General features: G+C 37.9%; 4 protein-coding genes across 5 annotated transcripts; 3 read left to right on the top strand and 1 right to left on the bottom strand.

Annotated features, from left to right (window-relative positions):
• Positions 1-7,405: 7,405 nt before the first annotated feature.
• Positions 7,406-21,039, top strand: LOC120767828. Its single transcript, XM_040094116.1, has 3 exons — positions 7,406-7,585; positions 20,350-20,748; positions 20,805-21,039. The coding sequence occupies exons 2-3, from the start codon at positions 20,369-20,371 to the stop codon at positions 21,037-21,039; spliced, it is 615 nt and encodes a 204-aa protein (XP_039950050.1). The 5' UTR covers positions 7,406-7,585; positions 20,350-20,368.
• On the top strand, positions 15,190-16,175 carry LOC120767829. Its single transcript, XM_040094117.1, has 4 exons — positions 15,190-15,327; positions 15,384-15,582; positions 15,640-15,964; positions 16,132-16,175. Coding segments are annotated over exons 1-4 (570 nt in total). The 5' UTR covers positions 15,190-15,325.
• On the bottom strand, positions 16,362-19,546 carry LOC120769556 (putative nuclease HARBI1). Of its 2 annotated transcripts, XM_040096604.1 has the most exons (4): positions 18,508-19,546; positions 17,123-18,447; positions 16,913-17,057; positions 16,362-16,829 (listed from the first exon to the last, which is right to left on the bottom strand). In XM_040096604.1, the coding sequence occupies exons 2-4, from the start codon at positions 17,288-17,290 to the stop codon at positions 16,486-16,488; spliced, it is 657 nt and encodes a 218-aa protein (XP_039952538.1). In that variant the 5' UTR covers positions 17,291-18,447; positions 18,508-19,546; the 3' UTR covers positions 16,362-16,485. The 2 variants fall into 2 exon arrangements, with proteins under 2 accessions (XP_039952538.1, XP_039952536.1); XM_040096602.1 differs by having other exon boundaries at positions 17,123-19,546.
• Positions 21,040-23,829: 2,790 nt separating the features above from the next.
• Positions 23,830-24,629, top strand: LOC120767825. Its single transcript, XM_040094110.1, has 3 exons — positions 23,830-23,919; positions 23,970-24,446; positions 24,556-24,629. The coding sequence occupies exons 1-3, from the start codon at positions 23,907-23,909 to the stop codon at positions 24,627-24,629; spliced, it is 564 nt and encodes a 187-aa protein (XP_039950044.1). The 5' UTR covers positions 23,830-23,906.
• The last annotated feature ends 2,791 nt before the right edge of the window (positions 24,630-27,420 follow it).

Below are 27,420 nucleotides of genomic sequence, written 5' to 3'. Positions count from 1 at the left end.
TAGTGTTTGATTTTATGTATGCGTTTGCGTTCGCTTGTTTTCGGTGATCGGTTCTTCGGTATTTGGAAGAAAACACAATTTCACTAGTGGTCAAGTTAGTAGGCCAGTTTGTGGAGTACATCTACTACTCTTATATGACCATCTCGTCCTCGATGTACCTTTTCAATGCGACCTAGTCGCCATTCGGTTGGGGGAAGGCATTCGTCCTGTATGATGACGCATTCGCCTGTACTGCGTTCCTTCTGGATCGTTTTCCATCGATATCTCTTATGGAGATCTTTAAGATAGTCCTGCTTCCATCTGTGGCTGAATTCATGATGGAGAATCTTTCCCATCGATTTATTAAAGTGAGTGAGTCTCCTTCTGTCTCAGGTATGGCGAGAAGAGGAGGTCCTCTGAGGAAGTGTCCAGGTGTAAGAGCTGTGAAATCGGAGGGATCTTGCGAGAGTGGTGATATAGGTCTTGAATTTAATACGGCTTCGATACGAGTGAGTAGTGTAGTAAACTCCTCATAATTGAATTTATGATTACCAGCCGTTTTCTTTAAATGGGACTTAAAGCTTTTCACGTCTGATTCCCAAAGTCCACCCATGTGTGGAGAACATGGAGGTATAAACTGCCAATCGATCCCTTGGGGTGCATACTTTGTAACTATTTCAGGGGATACTTCTTTCATAAAGTTAATGAACTCTTTCTCGGTGGCTCTTTGAGCTCCGATAAAGTTTTTCCCATTGTCGCTCATAATCTATGAGTGAAATCCGCGTCGTCCGACAAAGCGTGCAAATGCTGCGAGGAAAGCCGCAGTTGTCATATCTGAACAAAGCTCGAGGTGTACTGCCTTTGTCGTAAAACATACAAAAACAGCCACATACCCTTTTCTAAAGGAAGAAGATCTTAACATCGAGGCCTTTATCTGGAAAGGTCCAGCAAAATCAACCCCGGTAATAGTAACAGGTAGAGCATAATTGCAGCGTTCAGGTGGTAAAGCTGCCATGATCTGCGTACGCATTTTATGTTTGTACAAGGTACATTGTTTACACATAAAAATCGTCTTTTTAAGTTGTGGCTTTAGTCGCGATATATAAAATTCTTGTCGGACCATTTGCTGCATCAAGCGATGCTCACCATGTAGTGTAAGCTGGTGAAGGTTTATTAAGAATAAATGAGTAAAACGGGATTTCTCAGGTATAATAATGGGATGCCGTTCGTTGTAACTGAGGCTGGAATTCGCTAATCTTCCATTTGCCCTTAGTAATCCCTTAGCGTCCAAGAATGGATTTAAGACGAGAAGAGAGCTTCCCGTTTAAGAGTGGTCGTCTTTCGACCAACTTTGCTTTCTCTCGGCTGAAATAGCGAGTTTGGGTGTAGGTTATGAGACTAACTTTGGCATGTTGCAAATCGGTATGCGTTAGTTGTATGCAAGGATCATTTGGTATCCCTTTCATTTTTTGTTTCAGTCTTTCGGTGAATTTGTGCATGTAAGCGACTACTCTTAGTGCTCTAGGAAATGAAGAAAATCGTATCATACTCTTCTGGAGTGATATGAAAATTTGAAATTCTCCGACTTTCCGGCGGTATTATATTACGAGCGGGAGACTTTGGCCAGAATTCATGTGATTCTCTTAGCCATGTTGGACCATTCCACCAGAGTGTAGTGCTTTTGAGGTGCAGTGGCTTGCAACTTCTTGTCCCAGGATCGGCTGGGTTATCCGCTCTTGCAACATGTTGCCATTTTGCTGGGCCAACTAAGTCTAAAATTTGGGATATTCGGTTGAATACATAGGTCTTCCAGCAATAGGGTGGTTTTTCTAACCACGCTAAAACTATCTCTGAGTCTGACCAAAGATACGTTTTGTGATCGGTTAATTTCAGATGGGCTTGAACTATTGAAATCAATTATGCTAACAGAAGAGCACCATTCAGTTCAAGCCATGGCAGACTGAGTGTCTTCAAAGGTGCAACTTTGGCTTTGGCTACCAAGAGGTGTGCAGATATTTTGTTATCGTACTGTGTGCGTACGTAAACTGTTGCGCAATAAGCCTTTTCAGAGGCATCACAGAAACCGTGTGATTCTGTGTTAATGTTAGGGGTGAAATTTACCCATCGAGGGATTCGAATTTCTGAAATAGTATGCAAATTGTACCCATTTTGTTAAACGTACAGGTTTTACCTGTTCATCCCATTCAGTGCCATCTTGCCACAATTCTTGAATGAGGATTTTTGCTTGAATTATTATTGGCGAAAGCCATCCTGTGGCGTCGAAAAGTTTTGTCACCGAGGAAAGTATTTGGCGTTTTGTACTGGCGGACATTGCAGATATTGACTCAATTGTATATGAGAAGTGATCTGTTATCGCATTCCATTGAATCCCTAGGCTTTTTGTTGTACTGGCCGTTTCAAATTTAAGGAAATTTGTATCTAATAAGTCTTCCTTTTTTATGTCTTTTATTATTTCGGGATGATTTGATGTAATTTTCCTTAAGGGGAATCCCGTGTATCTTTGGAGATAAGAACGTAAAGAGCAGGAAAATAGCAATAACGCAAAGTATATGTATGCATGTATATATTTATATGCATATAGTGATGCTTAATGTTTGTGTGGTCTTTTGTTTCCCTTATGGTTCGCACAATTGTCACATATGTACATATGTATGTAATACGTATGCATATGGAATATAACGAAATGCGCGGAAAATAAGTAAACAATTTTTTATATATTCGTAAATATGTCAATATTAAATATGTGATGTTTAATTTGAATTTTTCAATGTTTCAATGTACTTGTATTTCGAATCCGTTTTGTTCCGTTTTTTTTTTTTTGTTTAAAGTTCGCTGACCGGAGTAATAAATATATTTTATATATTATTACGTGTACGTAGGTATGTATATATTTGTGCCCTCTTTATTGGTACGTTATATTAAGACAAAGAGAAAACGTAAGAGAGATAAACGAGAAATAATTGGATCGCGATATACATATGTACATATGTATATGTACAAATGCAACTTAGTCAAGCCGCCTGATGATTTTATTGCACTTGTAAACATTTTGGAAACAAGATTTTTAGAAGAATTCGACAGTAATTGTCATAAAATAGGATTAGGAGACATTCTTTTTAATAAAATGAAAGATGGAGGATGGAGTCATGTGTAGAAGTTCACGAAAGTGAAGAAAGTTCTCTGATCGCCATTCACTTGGGAGTGGCCAGAAACGATTCTTTTACACATGGCTCAAGCAGCTCACTACTTCCGGTCTTTGACCAAGTATCCTCTGGGTAGCCTAAGAACATCCGTTCGAAGGTGAGCTAATGTGAGAAGGCGAAACATTCCCTACATAGGGTTGTGCGCTGGGCTTGGGACCCGCCACGTAAAAAACAATACCAATGAAAACGAAAACACAGCCTCGGATGAGAGACCCCCCTTTTGATGACAACCATGGCAAACGGAATAAGGACTACGATTTGAGGGCATGCACCTGGAATGTCCGGACCCTTAATTGGGAAGGTGCCGCTGCCCAGCTGGTTGATGTCCTCGCAAAACTAAAGGCTGACATCACCGCCGTCCAAGAAATGCGATGGACGGGACAAGGACAGAGACGAGTAGGTCCTTGTGACATTTACTACAGTGGCCATATAAAGGAGCGCAAGTTTGGTGTTGGATTCGTGGTGATAGAGAGACTCCGTCGCCGAGAACTATCAGTCACTCCGTTGAATGAACGTCTAGCCACAATCCGCATCAAAGCGAGGTTCTTCAACATATCGCTGATTTGCGCCCACGCCCCGATGTCAAAATCGTGCTTGGCGACTTTAACGCCAGGGTGGGCAAAGAAGGTATATTTGGCACTACGGTCGGTAAATTCAGCCTCCACGACGAAACATCCCCAAATGGGTTGAGGCTGATCGACTTCGCCGGGGGCCTGAAATATGGTTATCTGTAGTACTAGATAGATTTCAGTATAAGAAGATTCAACAAGACATCTGGCTGTCTCCGGATCGAAAAACCACTAGCCAGATCGATCATGTTGTGATAGACGGAAGACACGTCTCCAGTGTTCTAGATGTGTGTGCGCTCCGAGGTCCTAACATCGACTCGGATCACTATCTTGTTGCAGCTAAGATTCGCACCCGCCTCTGTGCAGCAAAAAACGGACGCCACCAAACACAAGGAAGGTTCGACGTCGAGAAGCTGCAATCAACACAGACAGCCGAACGATTTTCTACTCGGCTTGCACTCCTGCTCTCTGAGAGCACTCGTCAACAACTCGGTATAAGGGAAGGAACTGTGGGACGGCATTTCAAACTCCTTACGTATAGCTGCAACCGAAACCATTGGTTTTCGGAAAGTGCAAAAGAACAGCTGGTACGACAAGGAGTGCCGTGTCGCAGCGGAGAGAAAACAGGCTGCCTACCTCCCAACGTTACGATCGCCCGCCTGAAGAACAACAAAGCGGCAGCGGCCGACGGATTGCCGGCCGAGCTATTTAAACACGGCGGCGAAGAACTGATAAGGAGCATGCATCAGCTTCTTTGCAAAATATGGTCGGACGAAAGCATGCCCAACTATTGAAATTTAAGTGTGCTATGCCCAATCCATAAAAAAGGAGACCCTACAATCTGCGCCAACTACCGTGGGATTAGCCTCCTCAACATCGCATATAAGGTTCTATCGAGCGTATTGTGTGAAAGATTAAAGCCCACCGTCAACAAACTGATTGGACCTTATCAGTGTGGCTTTTGACCTGGCAAATCAACAACCGACCAGCTATTCACCATGCGCCAAATCTTTGGAAAAGACCCGTGAAAGGAGAATCGGCACACACCACCTCTTCGTCGATTTAAAAGCTGCTTTCGACAGCACGAAAAGGAGCTGCCTTTATGCCGCGATGTCTGATTTTGGTATCCCCGCAAAACTAATACGGCTGTGTAAACTGACGTTGAGTAACACGAAAAGCTCCGTCAGGATCGGGAAGGACCTCTCCGAGCCGTTCGATACCAAACCAGGTTTCAGCCAAGGCGATTCCCTATCGTGCGACTTTTTCAACCTGCTTCTGGAGAAAATAGTTCGAGCCGCAGAACTAAGTAGAGAAGGTACCATCTTCTATAAGAGTGTACAGCTGCTGGCGTATGCCGATGATATTGATATCATCGGCCTCAACACCCGCGCCGTTAGTTCTGCTTTCTCCAGGCTGGACAAGGAAGCAAAAGAAATGGGTCTGGCAGTGAACGAGGGCAAGACGAAATATCTCCTGTCATCAAACAAACAGTCGTCGCACTCGCGACTTGGCACTCACGTCACTGTTGACAGTCTTTGAAGTTGTAGATAATTTCGTCTATCTTGGAACCAGCGTTAACACCACCAACAATGTCAGCCTAGAAATCCAACGCAGAATAACTCTTGCCAACAGGTGTTACTTCGAACTGAGTAGGCAATTGAGAAGCAACGTCCTCTCTCTCAAAAACCAAACTCTATAAGTCACTCATAATTCCCGTCCTGCTATATGGTGCAGAGTCTTGGACGATGTCAACAACGGATGAGTCGACGTTACGAGTTTTCGAGAGAAAAGTTCTGCGAAAGATTTATGGTCCTTTGCGCGTTAGCCACGGCGAATACCGCATTCGATGGAACGATGAGCTGTACGAGATATACGATGACATCGACATAGTTCAGCGAATTAAAAGACAGTGGCTACACTGGCTAAGTCATGTTGTCCGGATGGACGAAAACACTCCAGCTCTGAAAGTATTCGACGCAGTACCCGCCGAGGGAGGCAGAGGAAGAGGAAGACCTCCACTCCGTTGGAAGGACCAAGTGGAGAAAGATCTGGCTTCGCTTGGAATATCCAATTGGCGCTACGTAGCGAAAAGAAGAAACGACTGGCGCGCTGTTGTTAACTCGGCTATAATCGCGTAAGCGGTGTCTACGCCAATTAAGAAGAAGAAGAAGAAGAGAGCTCGTTTTAGATATCACTGCACTTTCTACATATAGTATGTACATATGTATTACGCTTTGATATGTTTTACACAATCCTGCTTGTTTTTGTTGATCAAAAAACAATGGGTATTGCGGATGCCAATGTGGACTTTGAAGCAATGTGTGTATCTACATAGTATGTCTCCGCCTGGAATTTTTTTTTGTTTCACTACTCCATTGTGACTCCCACTCTGGCTCGAAGGACCAATGTTTGCTTCCTTCCTCTTTGTCCTCACTTACCTCGGCACTTAAAACTTCACACTTCAAAAATTAAAGAAAATACACAGTTTTTTTGTTTTATTTAAAATTACGGCATATCACATATGAATACATTGAAAATTGATCACATTATAATTAAATTATGTTATTTTCAAAGTAATATTTTTAGTTAATGTACACATAAGAGTTACTTTTTAAATATTTCATATGTTTGATAATATATTATAAATTCACAAATATGTAAGTATGTAGATATGCTATACATGTATTATGTCATATACATACATCATAATATCCTAAAAAACTTAATATATTACGATAATATTATATGTGTTGCGTCAAGCGACTTTATCCGTCTAAAAATAATGGTTTAATAAGAAATTTGTAAAATTAATTAAAGAATCTATGAATATTATTAAATGTTGTTTTTTATATCATGTAAATACTTACCATTTTTATATTAACAAAAAAGAAAACATCTATTACAAATGTATTAGAAGGCTCTATTACCGTGTATTATAAGAATGCTGAATGCTCTACCTATACTTACCCCTCTCTTATATGTATATACTTACCACTAGATTATGCCGTTAGGCTAATTTTTAAGCTAAGCCATGAAATCTGTTTAATAAAGAATTCACTTGTATAATAACCAGAAACGGTTGGAGGTGATGTGAATAAATGAATAAGAAATCTAAAAACAAGAGGAACAGAATACGTGTTAATAAATGAAAATAAATTCGGGGTATACATACATACATACGTTCAGTTACCGAAGATTCAAAAACAAAAAAAACGGAAAGTAACACATACCAAACATACTTACCCATCAGTCGAAAGAGAAAAGTGCGTGAGCAACGACAATATTCGACAATTTGAATAAACGGATAACTACAGTGGAGTGCGCAAATAAAGTCAGGCTTAAAAAATACATTTATTTTGCTAGAAAGTGCAGTTAACAACCAATAAAACCGCTAAATTGCTGTTCGGTGTAATTGTAATTTCTGTAAAAAAAAAATATATATCTATACCGCTAAGTGCTGCTGTGCTGTTATACAAAAACCAAAAAAAAAAAGTGCCGCTAGTGCCGTTGACTCAAAGTACTAAAAAAAAAAAAATTTGAAGTCCAACACCGGTAAAAAAAACCGAAATTGCCGTTGGGTACAACAAATTAAAAAAAAAAAAAAACAGTATACTAATTACGCAAGGGTCTGTGCGTCAACATCGTCATCATCGCTGCTGCTGCGTCAACGCTAACCTTCGCTTCACTGCTACGTCAACTCGACGATATCGACGGTACATCCACTGCTGCTGACACTTCGTGGGAATGAGCTGCAATTGCATAGTTTGCAAAAGGGAAGTGAACGCAGACAAACCGCCGACGCATTCACAAGAGGTAACGAGTGCGAATCACTGAAAGTAGTGCGAATCAAAGAAAAAGACAAGTACGAAAATTAAAAACAAAACAAAGAGCAAGTGCACACTTTCAGTTTTTGGCTCTCCCTCTTTTCATTTTCACATACGTATATATTTATATTATGGAATACATTTATCATATCATAATATTCAAACAGGTATATATACATACATACATACATATGCATTTGTGCATCTATGCATCTGAGTGAAAAGGGGGATTGTGGGATTTGCGGTAGCAATTTTAATTGAACATTAAGGTGCGACACTTTCATATATTGCAGACAAAGATTTTTAAACGAAATAAAGTTTTACAATCCGGTTCTTTGGAAAAATTTCTCGTTAAAAAAAAACATTTTCAAGAACGTTCAACTGTGCTATTGCTCATTTTTGCATACCTCCTCGGTTTGGCTTTCGTATACCTTAACAGCTTGCCCCACTTTTAAAACTCTCTCTGTTCAACAGAGATTTGAGTTTGTTAAATCGGTGCCCTTAGGCATAAATTGTTTGCGTAAGGGACATACGGTATCCAAATGCAGAGCGGATCGATGTCGCGTGTTTAATCGGTCCCACCACACATTACTGCACCAGTATCCTGTATCCTTCGCTGCTGAACCTCATCCGCAACCAACAACAACTACACACGCAATGCATACAATAAGTGTGCCTGATCGGGCAATGTTGGCAACAGCAGTTATTCTGGTGAGATCAAGCTGTGGAGAGTACCTGCCCGCAAGAGCCTTGCTAGACTCAGGAAGTCAAGTCAACTTCATGACGGAAGATTTGGCCCAAAAACTGCGGATTCGACGCCAAAACAGGACATTAAATATTATAGGGATTGGAAATTCAAGTACAAAAGTCGGGGCCAAATTAAGCGCATTCGTTAAGTCGCGCGTTAACAATTATGAATTTTCGGCGGAATTCTGGATTATGCGATGTATTTCGGCTAATCATCCAGACCATACCATTAATATTAATGGTTGGAAAATTCCGCACAATATTAAATTGGCGGATCCAGAGTTCCAAAAATCTCAAAAGATCGATATGTTATTAGGAGCAGAAACCTTTTTCGATTTGTTAGCGGTTGGTCAAATTAAAAGTGGCCCTAATCAACCAACGCTACAGAAAACTCTTTTGGGATGGATTGTTTTTGGCAAATATGTCTGCAGTCTTAGTCCTCCTCCCGAAGTAAATAGCACATTATGCCAAACTAAAGAAGACTTAACGTCAATAGATTCAGTAGTCCAAAAATTCTGGGCTCTGGAGGAACTTCCTTCAGAAACAAGTGGCAACAAACTCACACCTGAGCAAAATGAGTGTGAACAATTTTTCGTCAATACAACTGAAGTATGTAAATTAGGGTATTGTGATATGGGTTGGTAAAGTGATATACCAGCGTATTTTCTAAACTATGCACGTCTGCACAAGAATATTTTCATGAGTCATATGGCAACGGGAAAAAAGTGTTACTGCAAAGCAGCGGATGACACACAGCGCTTAGATTACCATCAGTGTGCAAAAACATTTTCAGCTTCACAGTCGTCAATAATTTAGCGTGCTCTTCAAAAGAAGACAATTCCAAAATTTGTGTAGATTTTTAACTTCTTATATTTTAATTTGGTTACTGGTAAATATATTTAACAACTTTTCAAGTAATAATATATTTTTTAATGAAATTCATTACTATGAAAAAATTTTTAATTCATAAAAGCTCTAGTTTGGGTAATGTGATATGGTAATAGTTGTTCAATGTGATATAGTATATCACATTAAAACACATTATATTATATTAAACAAATAACGTATTTAATAAAAACAATGCAGTAATAACATAAATTAAAACCATAGGTCATGCCGAAAAAGGGGGAAATTCGTAAGTGGAATGCAGAAAACATGAAAAAAGCAATCCAAGCTGTTAGAGGTGAAAAAATGGGAATATTGTTGGCATCGAAAACGTACGGTGTTCCATTTGCAACTTTGCAAAGAGCTGCTCGTAGTGATAAAAAAGTCGATGATGTTTTAGCTACGCCATTAGGCCGGAGATCGGTCTTTAGCAGAGACGTCGAATTGGAGCTGGTAAGATATTTAAAAGATATGGAGGCAAAATTTTGGGGGCTTACTTGTAGGATGTCTGCTCGCTTGCTTTTCAAACAGCAAAGCGCGACAATATTGTGAATCCATTTTCTATAACGAAGGAATGTGCTGGAAGAGATTGGTTGCGCGCATTTCTTAAAAGACATAAGACTGAAATAAGCATACGCAGTGGTACTGGAACTTCATTAGACAGAATAAAAGGCTTCAATGAGGAGAACGTAAACAAGGTGCTGCCTTTGTTCCCCCGTACTTCATTTTTCCAAGAAAAAAACCTTCTCTGCATTTAATGAAACATGCTCCACCTGGCTCCGATTCTGCCTGTCACATATCCGGATGGATACAAATTCCAATATTTACAATGTGGTTTGACCATTTTATGCGGTTTACACATCCTTCTAAGGAGAACCCAGTCCTTTTGATCTTGGATGGTTACTATAGCCATACAAGAAATATTGAGGTTCTTGATAAAGCTCGTGAAAATGGCGTTATAATTTTATCCTTGCCACCCCATTGTACGCATAAAATGCAACCTTTGGACAAATCCTTTATGGGACCTCTTAAAACATACTATAATGAGGAAATAAGACGATTTATGCGTGAAGAAGGCCGAAAGGTGCCACAATTTGATGTTGTAGAACTCTTTGCAAAAGTATGGGGATTTTTCCATTTGATAAGAACAAGTTTCAGGAAAGCGATTTTATTCATGAAAAACATCGAGCGGAAGACGCACAAATCAGAGATGAAAGCGATTTAGAAGAACCGATCGCTAGCACAAGTAAAGCAGCCATGCAGCACTTAATCACGCCATGGGAGATCTCACCTCCACCTAAGCTGATACAGAAAACTATCTCGAGAGATAAGCGTTCAGAAGCGACAATACTTACAACATCACCATATAAGGCATATAAGGCAGCGTAAGTAAGCATCAAAAATACTGAAAACCGCAAAACGAAGAAAAGCGTGAAGCGGGCATTAATGCCGGGTAAAGTAGCTGGGAAAATACAACGGTTAAAGCAGACTAGGAAAAGTGCATCAAGCGAGTCGGATAAAAGTTTGATATTACCCAGTTCAGACGTGGAATGTTGGGTAGAAATTCCTCCTACTAAGGATACCGTCTGCGCTTTTTGCAGTAAAACCTTTGGGGCAGATGGGGAAGTCATGACTTGGACTCCATGCTTGCAATGCGACTTAGTTTGGGCACATAGCAAATGCCTCCCTAAACGTCAGGCAATATTCGTTTGCGAGTCTTGTGAATGACTTTTCAAATATTTTGCTATGTATACCATCTATTACAAATGCTTACATACTTTATTGAATTTTTATTTGTTTCTTTTATAATATCATTTTGTTTTGTTTATTTTTTGTATAAAATATAATATATGAATTTTTGCTTTAAATAAATGAATTAATTTTATTAAATAAAAACCATAATTTTGGTTTGGGTAATTTGGTATGGTATATCATATTAGCCGATGGGGTATATCACATTACCACCCCATTTTTACAAACCGACGTTTTCGACTTTTTATAGTTTGAAACAAATATCTTCCTCAATCCTCGAAATATGTTGGGAAATGCCTGAACCTATCGCATTAATAGAAATTATACTAGTTTCCTCTTCAAAATGTTGATTAGTCATCGAAAAAGTATGCCTATATCACAATACCCTAAATTACTCTACCTTCAGGAAGGCTTCAAGTCAGAATGCCCTTTAAGGCTGACCGTAAGTTACTCGGTCGTCGAGTCGTACTTCTTCTCAAATTTCATTAAATGAACTTTTGATGGTAGGCCCAACCATCCAAGAAGAGTTGTACTCAACTCTTCTTCGTTTTCGTTTACATAAATACGCTTTAACGGCAGACATTACTAAAATGTACCGCCAAATAATCATACATGAAGAAGACAGAAACTGTCAGCTCATTGTGTGGAGAGAGCATCCTTCAGAGCAAATTCAAATTTTTCGTCTTAACACCGTAACATACGGCACTGCGCCTGCACCATTTCTCGCAACACGGTGTTTACAAATGCTCAGCGATGCTAATACAACTAAATACCCACTCGGTTCATTGGCCATTAAAAGAGACTTTTATGTCGATGACTTATTGACAGGGTCTGAAAATTTTGAGTCTCTAGATCTTATAAGAAGTGAAGTAATTAAAATACTAAACTCGGCCGGATTCACCTTAACGAAGTGGTTTTCGAACCACCCTAAATTTTTCGACATTAATTGTACTGAAAAATCATTAAGCTTCAATAACAAAAACTCAACTAAAACACTAGGAATCCATTGGTTGCCGAAAGAGGATTTGTTTCGATTTGTTTTGGATGCCAATTTTCATGATCTGCGAGCTACTAAACGAAACATACTATCAGTCTCTGCTCGCCTTTTCGATCCTCTTGGATTATTAGCCCCACTAGTTACCAAAGCAAAAATCTTATTGCAAGAGCTTTGGATCCAAAAACTAGATTGGGATAAGTCGATTCCATTGCGCCTTAATACTAGCTGGCAGAATTTCAAAGCCAACCTACTGCAGCTGTCATCAATTAGCATTCCTCGATACGTAAATCTAGAGTCGAATGCTATCTGCCAAATACATGGTTTCTCCGACGCTTCAAGAAGAGCGTACGGATGCTTCATATACATACGAAGCCAATCTGCTAGTGGTGTCAAATGTACGCTCTTCCGCGTCTCGAGCTCTCGGCAGCACATTTTCTTGCCAAATTGTGGTCACGAATTGCGCCAATGTTGAATCGACAATTTGAAAAAATTATATTTTGGACAGACTCGGAAATCGTATTGCATTGGGTAAAGACGCATCCATCTTCATTACAAACCTTTGTTGCAAATAGAGTGTCTGAAATCCAAGAATTGACTGACAATATGAATTGGCGACATGTGCCAACAAAACAAAATCCTGCGGATCAAGTGTCTCGGGGTTGCAACGTGGATGAATTGAACAATTCAATATGGTTTGGCGGTCCACAGTTCCTCCTAGAAGACCCCACTTTATGGCCAATTAACACTCACTTCCAGCTCTCTTCAGACGATGAAGCATTAGAGAAGAAGAAAAATACTTTCACACTAGCCATAAATGTGAAAGAGAACTCAATAGGGGAGACCGGGGTACCTGCGGCACTTTTTTTTTGAACCAGGATATCTCAAAAAATATCCAACGAATCGAAACTTATATAATCTTGAACGAGTCTCACATTATTTAAAAAGATGTTGGTGAAACTTTTCTTGAAATTGGAGCGGAGACAAATTTATTGAAGGTTAATTGAAAAGAGTCAAATCTGCTGAATGTACCCCGGGGCGGGGTAGCTCCGGCAATTGCTGGGGAACCTTCGTCGTTCATGTGGTGAGATTTAGTTATTAAATAAAAATCCCTTTTTTATATTTTTGGTACTTTAGTTGCCTTCTTGGCTTTAAAAAATATAAAGTTATTTGATGTTGAAGCCACTTAGATCGATTTCGAATATATATTTAGTGCGACTACGTGATGTTGAAGCAGGATTCACCGGGTTAGGAAGTTTAAATATAATTTCGCTTTTCAAAACCAATGATATATCCTTGTTCTCGGGCTTGACAAATATAGGCTGCAGAACATCAAGTTTCCTAAGAAAGCTAACTGTGAATGTACATTCACTAAGGCTCTCAATGATTTCAGCAACATAATAAACTTTTGTTTACAGGTTTGAGGAGGTGCGGCAAGAACATAATCTCCCACATTCAGTTCGAAGTTATCAGTCAATTCATTATTTGAAAAATTCTGCATCTCCGGCGTTTCTTTGCCACCAACGAAAGATCCAACTGATTGGTCAGTGTCTGCGTATTCAACACTTATGTTTCTTTCGTCAGAAGAATCAATATCATTTCTAACGGAACCTTTAGGCTTTTTAGTCTTCAGCTGGATTTTTTATACTCTCGCAACAATGTTGCTAACGAGAGTATTATAGTTTTGTTCACATAACGGTTGTTTGTAAGTCCTAAAACTTAAAGAGTCAGATATAGGGTTATACATACCAATGTGATCAGGGCGACGAGTAGAGTCGAAATCCGGATGTCTGTCTGTCCGTCCGTCCGTCTGTCCGTCCGTCTGTTCGTCCGTCTGTCCGTCCGTCCGTGCAAGCTGTAACTTGAGTAAAAATTGAGATATCATGATGAAACTTGGTACACGTATTCCTTGGCTCCATAAGAAGGTAAAGTTCGAAGATGGGTAAAATCGGCCCACTGCCACGACCACAAAATGGCGGAAACCGAAAACCTATAAAGTGTCATAACTAAGCCATAAATTAAGATATTAAAGTGAAATTTGGCACAAAGGATCGCATTAGGGAGGGACATATTTGGAAGTAATTTTTTTGAAAAAGTGGGTGTGGCCCCGCCCCCTACTAAGTTTTTTGTACATATCTCGGAAACTACTATAGCTATGTCAACCAAACTCTATAGAGTCGTTTTCTTCAGGCATTTCCATATACAGTTCAAAAATGGAAGAAATCGGATAATAACCTCGCCCACCTCCCATACAAAGGTTATGTTCAAAATCACTAAAAGTGCGTTAACCGACTAACAAAAAACGTCAGAAACACTAAATTTTACGGAAGAAGTGGCAGAAGGAAGGTGCACCCAGGCTTTTTTTAAAAATTGAAAATGGGCGTGGCGCCGCCCACTTATGGACCAAGAACCATATCTCAGGAGCTACTAGACCGATTTCAATGAAATTCGGTATATAATGTTTTCTTAACACCCTGATGACATGTACGAATTATGGCTGAAATCGGTTCACAACCATGCCTTCTTCCAATATAAAGCTATTTGGAATTCCATCTGATGCCTTCTCTGTATAATACGAGTATAAACATTAGGAACCAATGATGATAGCGGAATAAAACTTTATAAAAATACGGTATTTGAAAAATATGTAAATGACGTATTATGAAATCTCGATTATCACTTTACCATGCGAGAGTATAAAATGTTCGGTGACACCCGAACTTAGCCCTTCCTTACTTGTTTTTTAATATTTTTTGTATTTTTGTTCTTACGAGCATTTTTTTTACCTAGAAACTGAATGTTTCTTTTTGCTGTTTGAGAGTTTATTGTAGACGCTTTTTATTCCATCCGTTTGTTCTCACACGAACTAGTCCAAATTCGGGAGCAGCCAGATCGTGCAGTGGTTGTAGAAGCGTTTAAACGGGAAATGGGACGAATTTGTTCTGGTGTTCGGGAAACAGGTGCACTAACACTTTGATCTAGCTGAAGTGGGTATGTAATATTAACAATATTATCAGGCTGAAGCGGAAGAGGTTCAGTCAAACTATCCTCATCCGTATGATCTGCCGGAGCGAACTCATATTCGCTAAAATTTTGGGAGTTGAAAGGATATATTCCTGTTGACTGGAAACCACTGATTATATTTTCAGGGGGCAAGTGCGCAAGTGAAAAAGTTCGTAAATGACAAAAAGCAGCTCTGTAAGGCGACAAGCACATTGGAAATTGCGTTTTGCGCATTTATTTTTACCCCTTCGCAATGGCAGCACTCTGTATTGCGTAAACGACTGTCAAATCTGTGCGTTTAACGTATTTTTGATTCGATATCAAACTGGCAAGCGCAACGGACAAAAAATGTAAGTTTATAAGACATATTTGTAGTTTTAATTAAAAAAAAAGATTTATTTAACAGGGAACATTTTAAAAATAAACAAACAAACCCAACACAGTTCGAAATTTTAATCAATTACATGAAAACACATTCGGAACTTTCCAAAGGACAACTGAAAACTGTGGACGCGAAAAATGCTGCAAATAATTTATTTAAAGAGTTGGTATGTGACCTTAATGCTGCGGGGCCACCATCGCGCGATGTTTTAAAATGGAAAAAGGTAAAAAAAATTAATTATAAATGATTTTTGAAGCACATATTACTTAATTATTTAAAGGTTTGGTCGGATTATAAAACTCAGTTGAAAGCAAAAATGCGTCGGAATAAAATCAGTATTTCTGGAACTGGTGGTGGTCCTCCAAGTCATTGCTCCTTAACACCGTTGGAGGAGCAGGTTAGTGAGCTTCTGGCAATCGAAATATCCGTCAGTGGAATAAGCGGCACCTCACCAAGTGGGTCAGACATTACAACCGACGAATTCCGACAGAATGAACCAACGCCAGTGGATGAAATGCCACATTGTTCACGTCAGAGAGTCGCTCCGCAAAAGAAAGATAGCCTTTTAAATAAGCAGGTGGATAACCAAATCGCTTACCACAAAGGTTCATTAAAAGTGTTGTCTGAAATTAATGTAAACCTAAAAGTGATTTCAAAATGCATGAAAAAAAAACATAAAATGAGTAAAAAAAATATAAATTGGCTGTTGAAAAATTCGAACACAAAAAAAGGATTGATTTGGACAAAACAAAACTAAAATTTGCAACATTAGAACTAAAAAAGCAAATGCTAGAAATTGAACGGCCCGCCGAATAAAAATATTGTGTTTTAGTTATTGACATTGAAGTCTGTTACTTATTTTTTTAATACTTACTGATAATTATTTATTGAATTAAAAATGTATTTTTTGTTTATGTGATAGTTTTTTCTTTTCATTACATATATAATACTGACATATATAGATATAGTATGTATACACATGTGCAAGAGACTAAAGCTTTATATCATTAATGTGAATTTTAATCAAATAAATGTGAAAATATGAAAAATTAAAAAGTTTACTTTATTGAATAGTGTTATATGTTTATTAACTAATCATACTGTTTTTTATTTGATCTCTTAAACGTTAAGCAATATTGGTTTCATTCGCATTTCCTATGGTTTCAATATAACTAGTATCGACTTCTTCAACTTCTACTGGTATATTTACAGGTGATTCCACATTAAAAAGAGTGCAAATATTATGAAGTGCACAACATACGTTTAAAATTTGCACCACTTTTTCTGGGGCATAATGCAGTTCTCTAGCAGCTAAAAGGCATCGGAACCGCGCTTTTAATACTCCAAATATTCGTTCGATAAGGGATCTGGCTTTTGAAAATTTGTAGTTGTAGTAACTTTCAGCAGAGTTTTCAGCAGCATTTCTATATGGAGTTAAAAGCCATTGCTCAAGCGGATAACCAGAATCGCCTATGAGAAAATAATTAAGTTAGCAAAATAATTGATGCATATAATAGCTAACAAGTAAAATTAACGAATGGGTATATGCTCACCCAGAATGCGAATTCCTATTTCTCCATTCACATAGTTGGTTTGTAAATATTGGCGCTCGCTTGACAAATTCCACACATGTGAATCATGACACGCCCCAGCAAATCGACCGTTAACGGCTTTGATCATCATCTTATGATCACATATCTAGGTTTTGGAAACAATATTTACAAAAAAAAAACAAAGATAAATTAAAAAAAAAATTGCCTTACCACCATAGCGTTTATACTATGTTTTAATTTCCTATTAAAATATAAATGTTCATTTACTGCCGGTCGTATCATTTGGATGTGAGTACCATCCACCACTCCAATTACTCCTGGAATTCCAGACACTGAATAAAAGGCTCGTTTCGCTTCATTTTTCTCCTCTGAAGTCATTGCAAAAGTTATGTGTTTTGGACACAGCACTTTCTCAATCGCTTTGCAAACTTCAAACACACAACGGGAAACAGTTTTTTGAGCTAGTCCTGTGTGGTGATCTTGTCCAATTTGCTGTTGATACCCTCCCTGCGCCAAAAATTTTAAAGTGGCCGCTAATTTCACAATTTCGGGTATTCCTGTCAACCTGCGTGGAGTTTTTAGCTCACTACTTATGCTGTCCAACACATTTTTGAATGATTCCTTACTTAGGCGAAAGTTTTGCACGAAACTATTTACGAGTAAAAGCACAAACAAGTTTAAAGAATTGCATTACACTTTATCATTCAAACTTGCCTTTTTTCACTAAGACTCATCACATTGGACTTGTCTCTAATCATTTTCCGCTCCACTCGTTCATTTCGTTCGTTCGTTTCCTCCCACAACACAACGCAATCCATATTCACACTTTTTTTATTTATTTAAAATTACTTTTATATATTTATAAAATTTATAAAACTCTTCAAATTTAATTTTATGTTTATCTGTCAATTTTCTACACTTCTTCACCTTTCTGTTATTGATTTTGTTTTCATTCTCCTTCGTTTCGGTCAGTAATAAAAGAATTGACTGGAAATTTGTCAACGTGAAAACAGTGCAACACTGTTTACAATGCGAAAGTGTTACAGAGTACCGATTTCCCTTCGCAACGCAATTCACTTTCGCAACGCATTGCTATTCGTAACGCCTTACAGAGTAACCACCCTGATCTGAATGCTCTTTGGAATGGTAAGTTAGACAGGTGAGCAACTTCGTATATCGTTATTCTCTTTCCTGGATTGTTTGTCATAAAATCAGTAAAATATATTTGAAGAAATTTTTTAAATGGTCCGTTAAGTAAGAATCGGTCTCTCTTTAGAACATTTTGTGTTATTTTGAATGTGTTTAAGGACGTCTATAAACAATTCCTACATCATCCAACCACTTTTACTGACTAACCCCATAGACCCCGAAACACATCCATTTAAGAATTGGGAACTATGTCGTACGCATGGAAAAACGTAAGCTGGGGGAAGCCGATTTCCACTGGCGTTGATTATTGCTACAAGGGTGACCAAACTGCCTCTCTCAGCTGAAACAGCTTGCCCAACTTGTCGTTGACCCTTCGTTGCAATTATCTGAAAAGCACCTCGAATTTGTTAAACATTATAACCAAAATCGTAAATTAATTCACAAACCTTTGGCGAATCAACGACGGTCGTAATACCAGTTTCATCCAAATTGTATATATCATTTGGTTGAAATGAATACGCCTCATAAAGTTTTTTTAAGTTTAAATAAAATTCGTCGACAGCTTTTTTTGAGAAACCTTTTAGTCTTGCTTAACTAGTTTGCTCTGGCTTACGAAGAGTTAGGCTCGAATTCCGTTTCATAAAACCATATAGCCAATCCTCCCCAGTTTCTTTCTAAACATTCCATTTTTCAGGAAACTCTTTGCCGTTAGCGACAGCGTATTGGTATGCTAACTTCTGAAAACTTTTATATGATAACCCATATTGATAATAACAACACTCTTTAATGTAATCCACTAGTTCGATTTCTTTCTTCATCGTAAAAACTTGTCTCCAGGTAAATTTTGACTGGTAAATAGCATCTCCAGCCGTGTGACCGGCTAAAGGATCTTGTTTCTTTACTCGGGGTTCGATGGTTTGTCGTTTTAAATTATATTTTTTACCTGCAGACGTTGGCGTTTCTACACCGTTTAAAACATCTGCAACTGCCTTTCTCATCTTGCTTTCGTCAATATTCGATTGTGCTTTACGCTTATAATTTCGAACCATTTTTCACTATCTATATAAATCTATAAAAAAAGAAATTATACGGGGCACCTTCGGCGAACTTGTATTTCTGCCCGGGGCACATTCGGCAAAAATATAGGTTCGCTGAATGTGCCCCAACACAAAACGCTGTATCTACCCCGAACATTCCCATTTTCGTTTTCTCTATTTTATTTTAAGTAATTCACTCTTTTTATCCCTTAATCACACTTTTTCGCAGAGTTAACATTCTCACCTTTTAGTTTTGATCAAAGTTTAAAAAAAAAGTGAAACACAAAAAGTTTAATACACTTTTATTTTAGAGTCGAAAACACAAAAGCACATGTAAATTTGTCGAATGCATAGAGAGAGATGTGAGACTACAAATCGATATTTTTTATGAGTGGTGGGTAAGTGTTCGCTACTTTATGGTCAATGCAGATTGTTCCTTCATATCGAAAACGCGATTGCCGAATGTACCCCAAAGCCGAAGCTACCCCGGTCTCCCTTATTGGACCTTATCGAAAAATTCTCTTCTCATCAAAAATTGCTTCGTGTGGTTGCCTATCTATTACGGTGGATTAGACGACCAAAAATGCCTACGGAGGGAAGGGACCTAACATCTGACGAATTACACTTGAGTTTTTTGAAAATTGTTCAAGTGATTCAACATTCGGAATTTGCGAATGAAATCCAAAAACTGACGAAAGGCACCACGCTACCCGCAAACTTGCAAAAACTCAATCCGTTTTTGCATGAGTACTCGGAAATGTCGCTTTCATTCAAATTAATCCGAGTAGGAGGTCGCCTTTTAAATGTACCTCTTCCATACGATGCCAAATTCCCATTATTACTAAATAAGAATTCGCACTTCGTTATCAGTTATTTACGGTTCCTGCACTTTCGAAATCACCACGCAGGGGCAAAAGCGTTGGTTGCGCTTCTTCGAGAACGCATATGGGTGATTAATGCAAGAGAGGCATGCAGTAGAACCGTAAGGAACTGTACACACTGCTTTCATTATAAGCCGAAGTTGCAAACCCAAATAATGGGAAACTTGCCAGTTGAAAGACTTCGAGCGCTACGACCCTTTCTTATATGTGGCGTAGATTTTTGTGGTCCAATTTATACTATATTGAAAATACGCGGTCGACCACCCGTAAAAACCTATATCGCTGTTTTCGTTTGTTTCACGTCTAAAGCAGTACACTTAGAATTAGTTTCTGACTTATCAACTAATTCCTTTATTCTCGCCCTAAAAAGGTTCATTGGTCGCCGAGGGATGCCACAGACGATACACAGCGACAACGCAACCAACTTCGTCGGCGTCGATCGCAAGTTGCGCGAACTCAAAGAGGCGTTTCTGTCCCAGTCTCCGGAAGTAATGGAATTCGCCGCCGAAGAAGGGTTCAAATTCGCCTTTATACCACCGAGGGCGCCGCACTTCGGCGGGTTATGGGAGGCGGCAGTGAAGTCCGCCAAACACCTCGCCGTACGCGCAATGGGCAACGTGCTGCTCACCGCCGAAGATCTAGGAACACTGCTGGCCGAAGTGGAGGCCATCCTCAACTCGCGGCCCCTCGCACCGTTGAGCCAGGATCCCAACGACCACGGGCACAAGTGTCAACGGACCCAATTCGCTATTGCGAGAGATGGCAACTTGTTTGCTGTCTCAAGCAACAGTTTTGGCGACAGTGGTCCAAAACGTACATTACCAGTCTTCAGGAACACAACAAATGGCTGCACCCGAAACGCAACCTGCAGCCCGGCGATCTCGTCCTCATCCACGAAGACAACACGCCACCGCAGCAGTGGGCACTAGGACGAATCGCCGCAACCGTAGAAGGACGAGACGGAAAGGTGCGAGTGGCAGACGTAGTAACCAAGGCAGGCACCATTAAGCGCCCTATTCACAAGCTAGCCCTGCTGCCTATCGAAGTTGAAGGATCATAATCCTGTCAAGGTGGCCGGTGTTGCGTCAAGCGACTTTATCCGTCTAAAAATAATGGTTTAAAAAGAAATTTGTAAAATTAGAGAATGCTCTATTACCGTGTATTATAAGATTGCTGAATTATATCTACCTATACTTACCTCTCTCTTATATGTATATACTTACCACTAGATTATGCCGTTAGGCTAATTTTTAAGCTAAGCCATGAAATCTGTTTAATAAAGAACTCACTTGTATAGTAACCAGAATCGAGAACGGTCGTCTTTTTTTTATCGGCATTTTTTAAAAATTGCAAGGCACAGACAATTTCGCACGTTCATAACGAATCGCGCATCCCAATTAATTTATTATATTCTCAAAAAAGCTTGAGAAATTTTCAATATGTAAATTACATTTAATTTAAATTTTCATACGCGTCTACATATCAGCACATAATAACATACATATAAATGTGCATATGTAAGTACAATTCAAATCAAGATATTATGTTTATCAGGAATATAATATGCGCGAGTTAACAAACTGTTGTTTGTCGCGATTAAAAGAAATTATATTTATTTTGGCAGTACACTTATTTTCGTGTTGCCTTTTTTATACTCTCGCAGCAAAGTTGCTAAGGAGAGTATTATAGTTTTGTTCACATAACGGTTGTTTGTAAGTCCTAAAACTAAAAGAGCCAGATATAGGGTTATATATACCAAAGTGATCAGGATGACGAGTAGAGTTGAGATCCGTGCAAGCTGTAACTTGAGTAAAAATTGAGATATCATGATGAAACTTGGTACACGTATTTCTTGGCCATAAGAAGGTTAAGTTCGAAGATGGGCAAAATCGGCTAACTGCCTCGCCCACAAAATGGCGAAAACCCAGAACCTATAAAGTGTCATAACTAAGCCATAAATTAAGATATTAAAGTGAAATTTGGCACAAAGGATCGCATTAGGGAGCGACATATTTGGACGTAATTTTTTTGAAAAAGTGGGTGTGGCCCCGCCCCCTACTAAGTTTTTTGTACATATCTCGGAAACTGCTACAGCTATGTCAACCAAACTCTATAGAGTCGTTTCCTTCAGGCATTTCCATATACATTTCAAAAATGGAAGAAATCGAATAATAACCACGCCCACCTCCCATACAAAGGTTATGTTGAAAATCACTAAAAGTGCGTTAATCGACTAACAAAAAAAGTCAGAAGCACTAAATTTTACGGAAGAAATCGCAGAAGATAGCTGCAACCAGGCTTTTTTTAAAAATTGAAAATGGTCTGGCGTCGCCCACTTATGGACCAAAAACCATATCTCAGGAAGTACTGCACCGAGTTCAATGAAATTCGGTATATAATATTTTCTTAACACCCTATTGACTTGTGCGAAATATGGGTGAAATCGGTTCACAACCACGCCTTCTTCCAATATAACGCTATTTTGAATTCCATCTGATGCCTTCTGTGTATAATATATACATTAGGAACCAATGATGATAGCGGAATAAAACTTTACACAAATACGGTATTTGAAAAATATGTAAATGACGGATAATGAAATATGGATTATCATTTTATCATGCGAGAGTATAAAATGTTCGGTGACACCCGAACTTAGCCCTTCCTTACTTGTTCGTTATGGAATTCTGTTTGTTGTGTTTATAATGCGGGAATTTTCATCCTCATGCCCCCTTATTGGAAAGAGGAAAGATCGAACTTTTTAATAAACCCCCCCTCGACCCCCTAGAGGCCCTATAGACCTGTAGGGAGCCTTTTGAAAATGACCCAAAATCAGTGTTTTTGCTCATTTTTCCATACAAACTGAAACCAATGCAACCCAGCCAACATTTTTGTAAGTACTTTTAATATTCGTTGTAAATAAAGCTTTATTCAAATTCGCTTATTTTAGTTACAATTCTCTGCATTTGCACAATAAGAAAAGGGTTGCCATGGTTATTCTTTTTTCGCGCCGCGCTTCAAAAAAAATAACCATGGCAACCCTTTTCTTATTGTGCAAATGCAGAGAATTGTAACTAAAATAAAATAATTAAAATAAAGCTTTATTTACAACAAATATTTAAAAAATTAATTGTTAGTAAGTGAAAAGTGCATAATATAAGTGAAAAAGTTATTCACAATATAAAAATTATCAATGTAAAAGTTGTAAATTTTTCAACTTTAAATGCAAATATCTTTAAAACTGTAAGTCAGTATTTTAGCTTTTCATTCCTTTCTGCATTGGCGGTCTTCGGCCGCGCTTTAAAAAAATAACTCTGGCCCGTCCAACACCGGCTACGCCATCCACAGTATTTTAGCATTGAACACCTTTTCGCGTTCACTTCATACATTTATTGCTAAGTGGGTTTAATTTATTCCCTTTTGTTCGTGCTTTCTCGGTAATTTGACAGTTCAAATTAGGCAGTCATTTTGGTTTTTCGCATTATTGAACTCAATGCACAAAAAAGTTTATTTTATTTAAAGATTTACAAAGAAATTAACCATCAAAAGTAATTAACAACATTACTAGTGGATTTTATAATTCATAAGTAATATATGTGCGTGAAAATGTATCCATAATTGGTTTGGTACAATGCACAACAGATGAAAATACACTAGCATATATTTAGAAATTTGCAAAAAATAGCATTTTTTAAAGAGAATTTGTGGAAAAATTTGTGAACCGATTTTTAAATATATATTATATATATATAAATATTTAAAATATATTTTAAAATAAAGTTCGATAATTTAAGCATACATGCGGGTTTAAAATTTTCAATTTGGTTCTCTCGTTTAGGTACAGTGAACGAAAATTAACCGGCGCGATACTAAACTCGACCCGAAAAATTAACTGACGCTTTAATTGATGAAGCTGCTGAAGAAATTATGGACATTGAAGGTAAGAAATACTTTTATGCTGAGTTTCACTTAAAAATAAATTTCTTCTAGAAATCGAAAGTGATGATGACGCAGTGGATGCAGTGTTAGATGAATTGGGTGACAATATATCTGTTGTTATGGAATGTCGGCGAGGAGTTTATAGCACAATACGTAAGTCAGACATTTGGCGCAATAATATTTTGACAACACTGGACGAAGACCGATTCCGCCAAATGTTAAGAGTAGATAGAGACCAATATAATATGCTGGTTGATTTAATAAAAAACGATGATGCCCGAATATATCGAAATAGCTCACTCTTTCAACAAAATGAGCAGCATTTTTCTTCACTGCAATGGATTGCTGGGGACTCGGCATACCCTTTATCTGGAATGTTAATAACCCCTTACAGAAGCAACGCAAGACATTTGGATAAAAATGCCCGAATTGCATTTAATTTACGGCACAGTAAATACAGGGTTGGAGTAGAGCATTGTTCTGGGGTTTTAAAAGAAAGATTTGGAAGCCTTAAGCAGCTAAGGATGCGTCTGTCTAACAAAAAAACCATAAATTATGCTGCCATGGTTTCTTGTCTGCTGTATTCCCCACAACATATTAATTAATAATGGTTCCACTTCGTTCGACGATGGTTCAGATCCATCAACTACTACGGAAGATTCTATTGAGCCTGATGAGCATATACCCAACAATGTTGGAGAAACTACATAAAAGACAAGCCATATACGCATAAATGTTTTCTTAAATGTATTTTAATTCATTTGTCAGTTTTTAATTACATATATATTAATAATAATTACATATATCTATACATTTAGTACAAGACAAACATGAAAAAGGTAACCCTTTGAAATTAATCACTTAAATCACTTACTTCTACTTCTGGAGCTTCCTGCAAGAAATCCGGTATACTCTGGATTTCTTTTTCGCTCCACTATTTGTTTGGCTTTTTCACGTTTAATTCTTTTTCTGTTTAAACCTGTTTGCTCCATTTCTTTTCATTGTTTGCTTTCATTTTTGACAACAGCTGATAATTTGCAATTATCAGAGGATTCTGATTTACAAATAAAATTGCTGAAAAAGTTCTTGCATTTTGAAACTTTTTGATAATTATTACTCTTTAAATGAGTTAAGCATCCACCTCCTCTACTCGATAAAACTGGCGCATCCTAATGGAACAGCTCAACTCACCACGTCCGATGACACCATACTCACTTACCACACTTCTACATCATTCAACCCACTCAACAAAGAGGATGGAAAAAAGGATAGCAAACATTATTTTTTTCGTTTACACCAGTCGTACCAAGCAATTCGTCGACAAAACATTCACTTGTGCACTGCGCCGCGTTAGAATAGTTATACCTTTTTGATACCAATCCCGCGCGTTGCACTAATTTGAAGAACCGAAGGAGAATCGGACAAATCGTTTCGTTACCCTCGAACCCGCTGATTTTTAAATAATAATTTCAATTGTAACGTTACTCACTTTTTATAAAAAGAAATTAAACTTTAATAAATCGAATTTTTACTTAATCTGAGTGTAAGTGATTTATTAACTATCTAATTGGTGGTGGGTGTTCCCACTAATTGGGCACCCAATTAAATATGGTCCTTCGAGCCTTACCGACAGCCACCTCGGATAATTAATAAAAAAAATAAAATTAAGAAAAAATATAAAAAAAAATTAAATAACATATATGTACATATGTATAAACAGTGCTAAAGTGCATAAATGTGTATACACAAATTGTGGCGACAAAACTTAAAAAAAGTGCAGTAAAACAGTACGGTGAACAAACCAAGCAAATGCTAAATAACATAATAAATACACACATAAGACAAAAGAAAAAATTCCGGCAACGAAAAATCTGCAGTTTATTGCCGAAATACATATACATAGATAAATACATACAATACAAAACTAAACAAAAACAAAGTGCAGTGGAACAAAAAACAAAAAAAAAAACAAAAACTGCGACATAAAACATAAATTTACAAAAACCAAATCTACAAAAGTTAACAACACAAAAACAATAAAACAAACATAAAATCAAGCGGGCGCGAAATCAAACAATAAACTAAAACACAAATAAGGCGCAAAATTCTAAAGCACCTTAAAACTAAACAAGAACAAATATTCGGGCGCGGAAAATCTACAACAACATTAAATATAAAACTACAAGCCAGCTCGTAGCCAGCTAACAAATTCAGGAGTGGAGAAAGGCAGACCTGTAAACACTACGTACTTACAGCAGTGAGCGTATTTATTTCTTTTAAATCTATTTAATGCACATATGTATGTATGGATGCAAAACATATGCGAATATAAAATCCGTATTTAGAAATCCGTTTTAACAGCAAAAAAACGGTTGCCAAACTGTCCCAGTTTCGAGTTTATTTTGCGGGAAAACCCGAAAACAGTTTGGTATAACGTATATATGTATGCATGTACATATACCCCCCCGAAAAGATCAGTTCTGTGTCACCTATGCACAATGGAAACACAAAATGCATATCAAAAGAACTCTTATTTGTACATACCACAAAAACATATTCACAGAAACATTAACATACAAATTACGTACTTATAAAAAAAATATTAGAACATATGATTAATTACATGCGTACACATATATAATAGTGCTTACGGAAAACATTTTACCGAACCCGTTTTCGCACTCTCTTTTCGTCGTGCGAATATATTACTAAACGAAAACAAGCAAAATTAACACATAAACATTAGTACACACAAATATTCAAAGTCCACATTTGCAATTATCCAACAATACCTCTTGTTCTTTGCAAACAAAAACAAACAGGATTGTGCACAAAAAGCGAATTGATCTCTCTAACGTGCTCTCAATTGCTTACGAACAAGCATAATCATTAGCACAAACAATTCGTGTATACTCATGTACAAACCATATTGATCTCTTCGACGAGCTCTCAATTGCACAAAAACAAGTACATACAAGCCAAGTATTAGGGTGTACCTATACCAACATAAGGACCTAACAAGTATACATAAAGAAAAAGTGCGTATTTAATAATTAACAAAACTAAAGGTCTAGCAGGCCTAATAATAAAACAATTCGCTCTTAATGACGATAATTTCAATATGGCTTGGGAAGCTCTAAAACAGTGGTCGGCATGAGAGGATCTGTCACTGTGTTGGTGAGCACGAAAAAAAAGTAGCCCAGTGAGAAATTGGAATGAAAATTAAGCATCTAATCTAAATAATTAATAGTATAATGAAAATTAACAAAATGTCTTTTAAGGATATATTCCCTATTATCTTTAAAAGACTTGGAACATAAAAGCCATTGAATGGCACCAAAGGCATTTAGAATCATAAAATATTTCTTGCAGGGCATATTTGGTTTTGCGCTATAGTCTTGCGTGATGTTAATTCGTTGCTGGCTCGACAACGACTGAACGATAGAGAGAAGTTAGTTTGCACAATTGTGCTAAGAAATGCCGACCACTGCTCTAAAAGCTA

Source organism: Bactrocera tryoni, chromosome 2 (assembly GCF_016617805.1).
Source record: "Bactrocera tryoni isolate S06 chromosome 2, CSIRO_BtryS06_freeze2, whole genome shotgun sequence".
NCBI classification, from domain to species: domain Eukaryota; kingdom Metazoa; phylum Arthropoda; class Insecta; order Diptera; family Tephritidae; genus Bactrocera; species Bactrocera tryoni.
The sequence above is the reverse complement of the archived record's forward strand: the minus strand, read 5'-3'. Positions and strand labels throughout refer to the sequence as shown.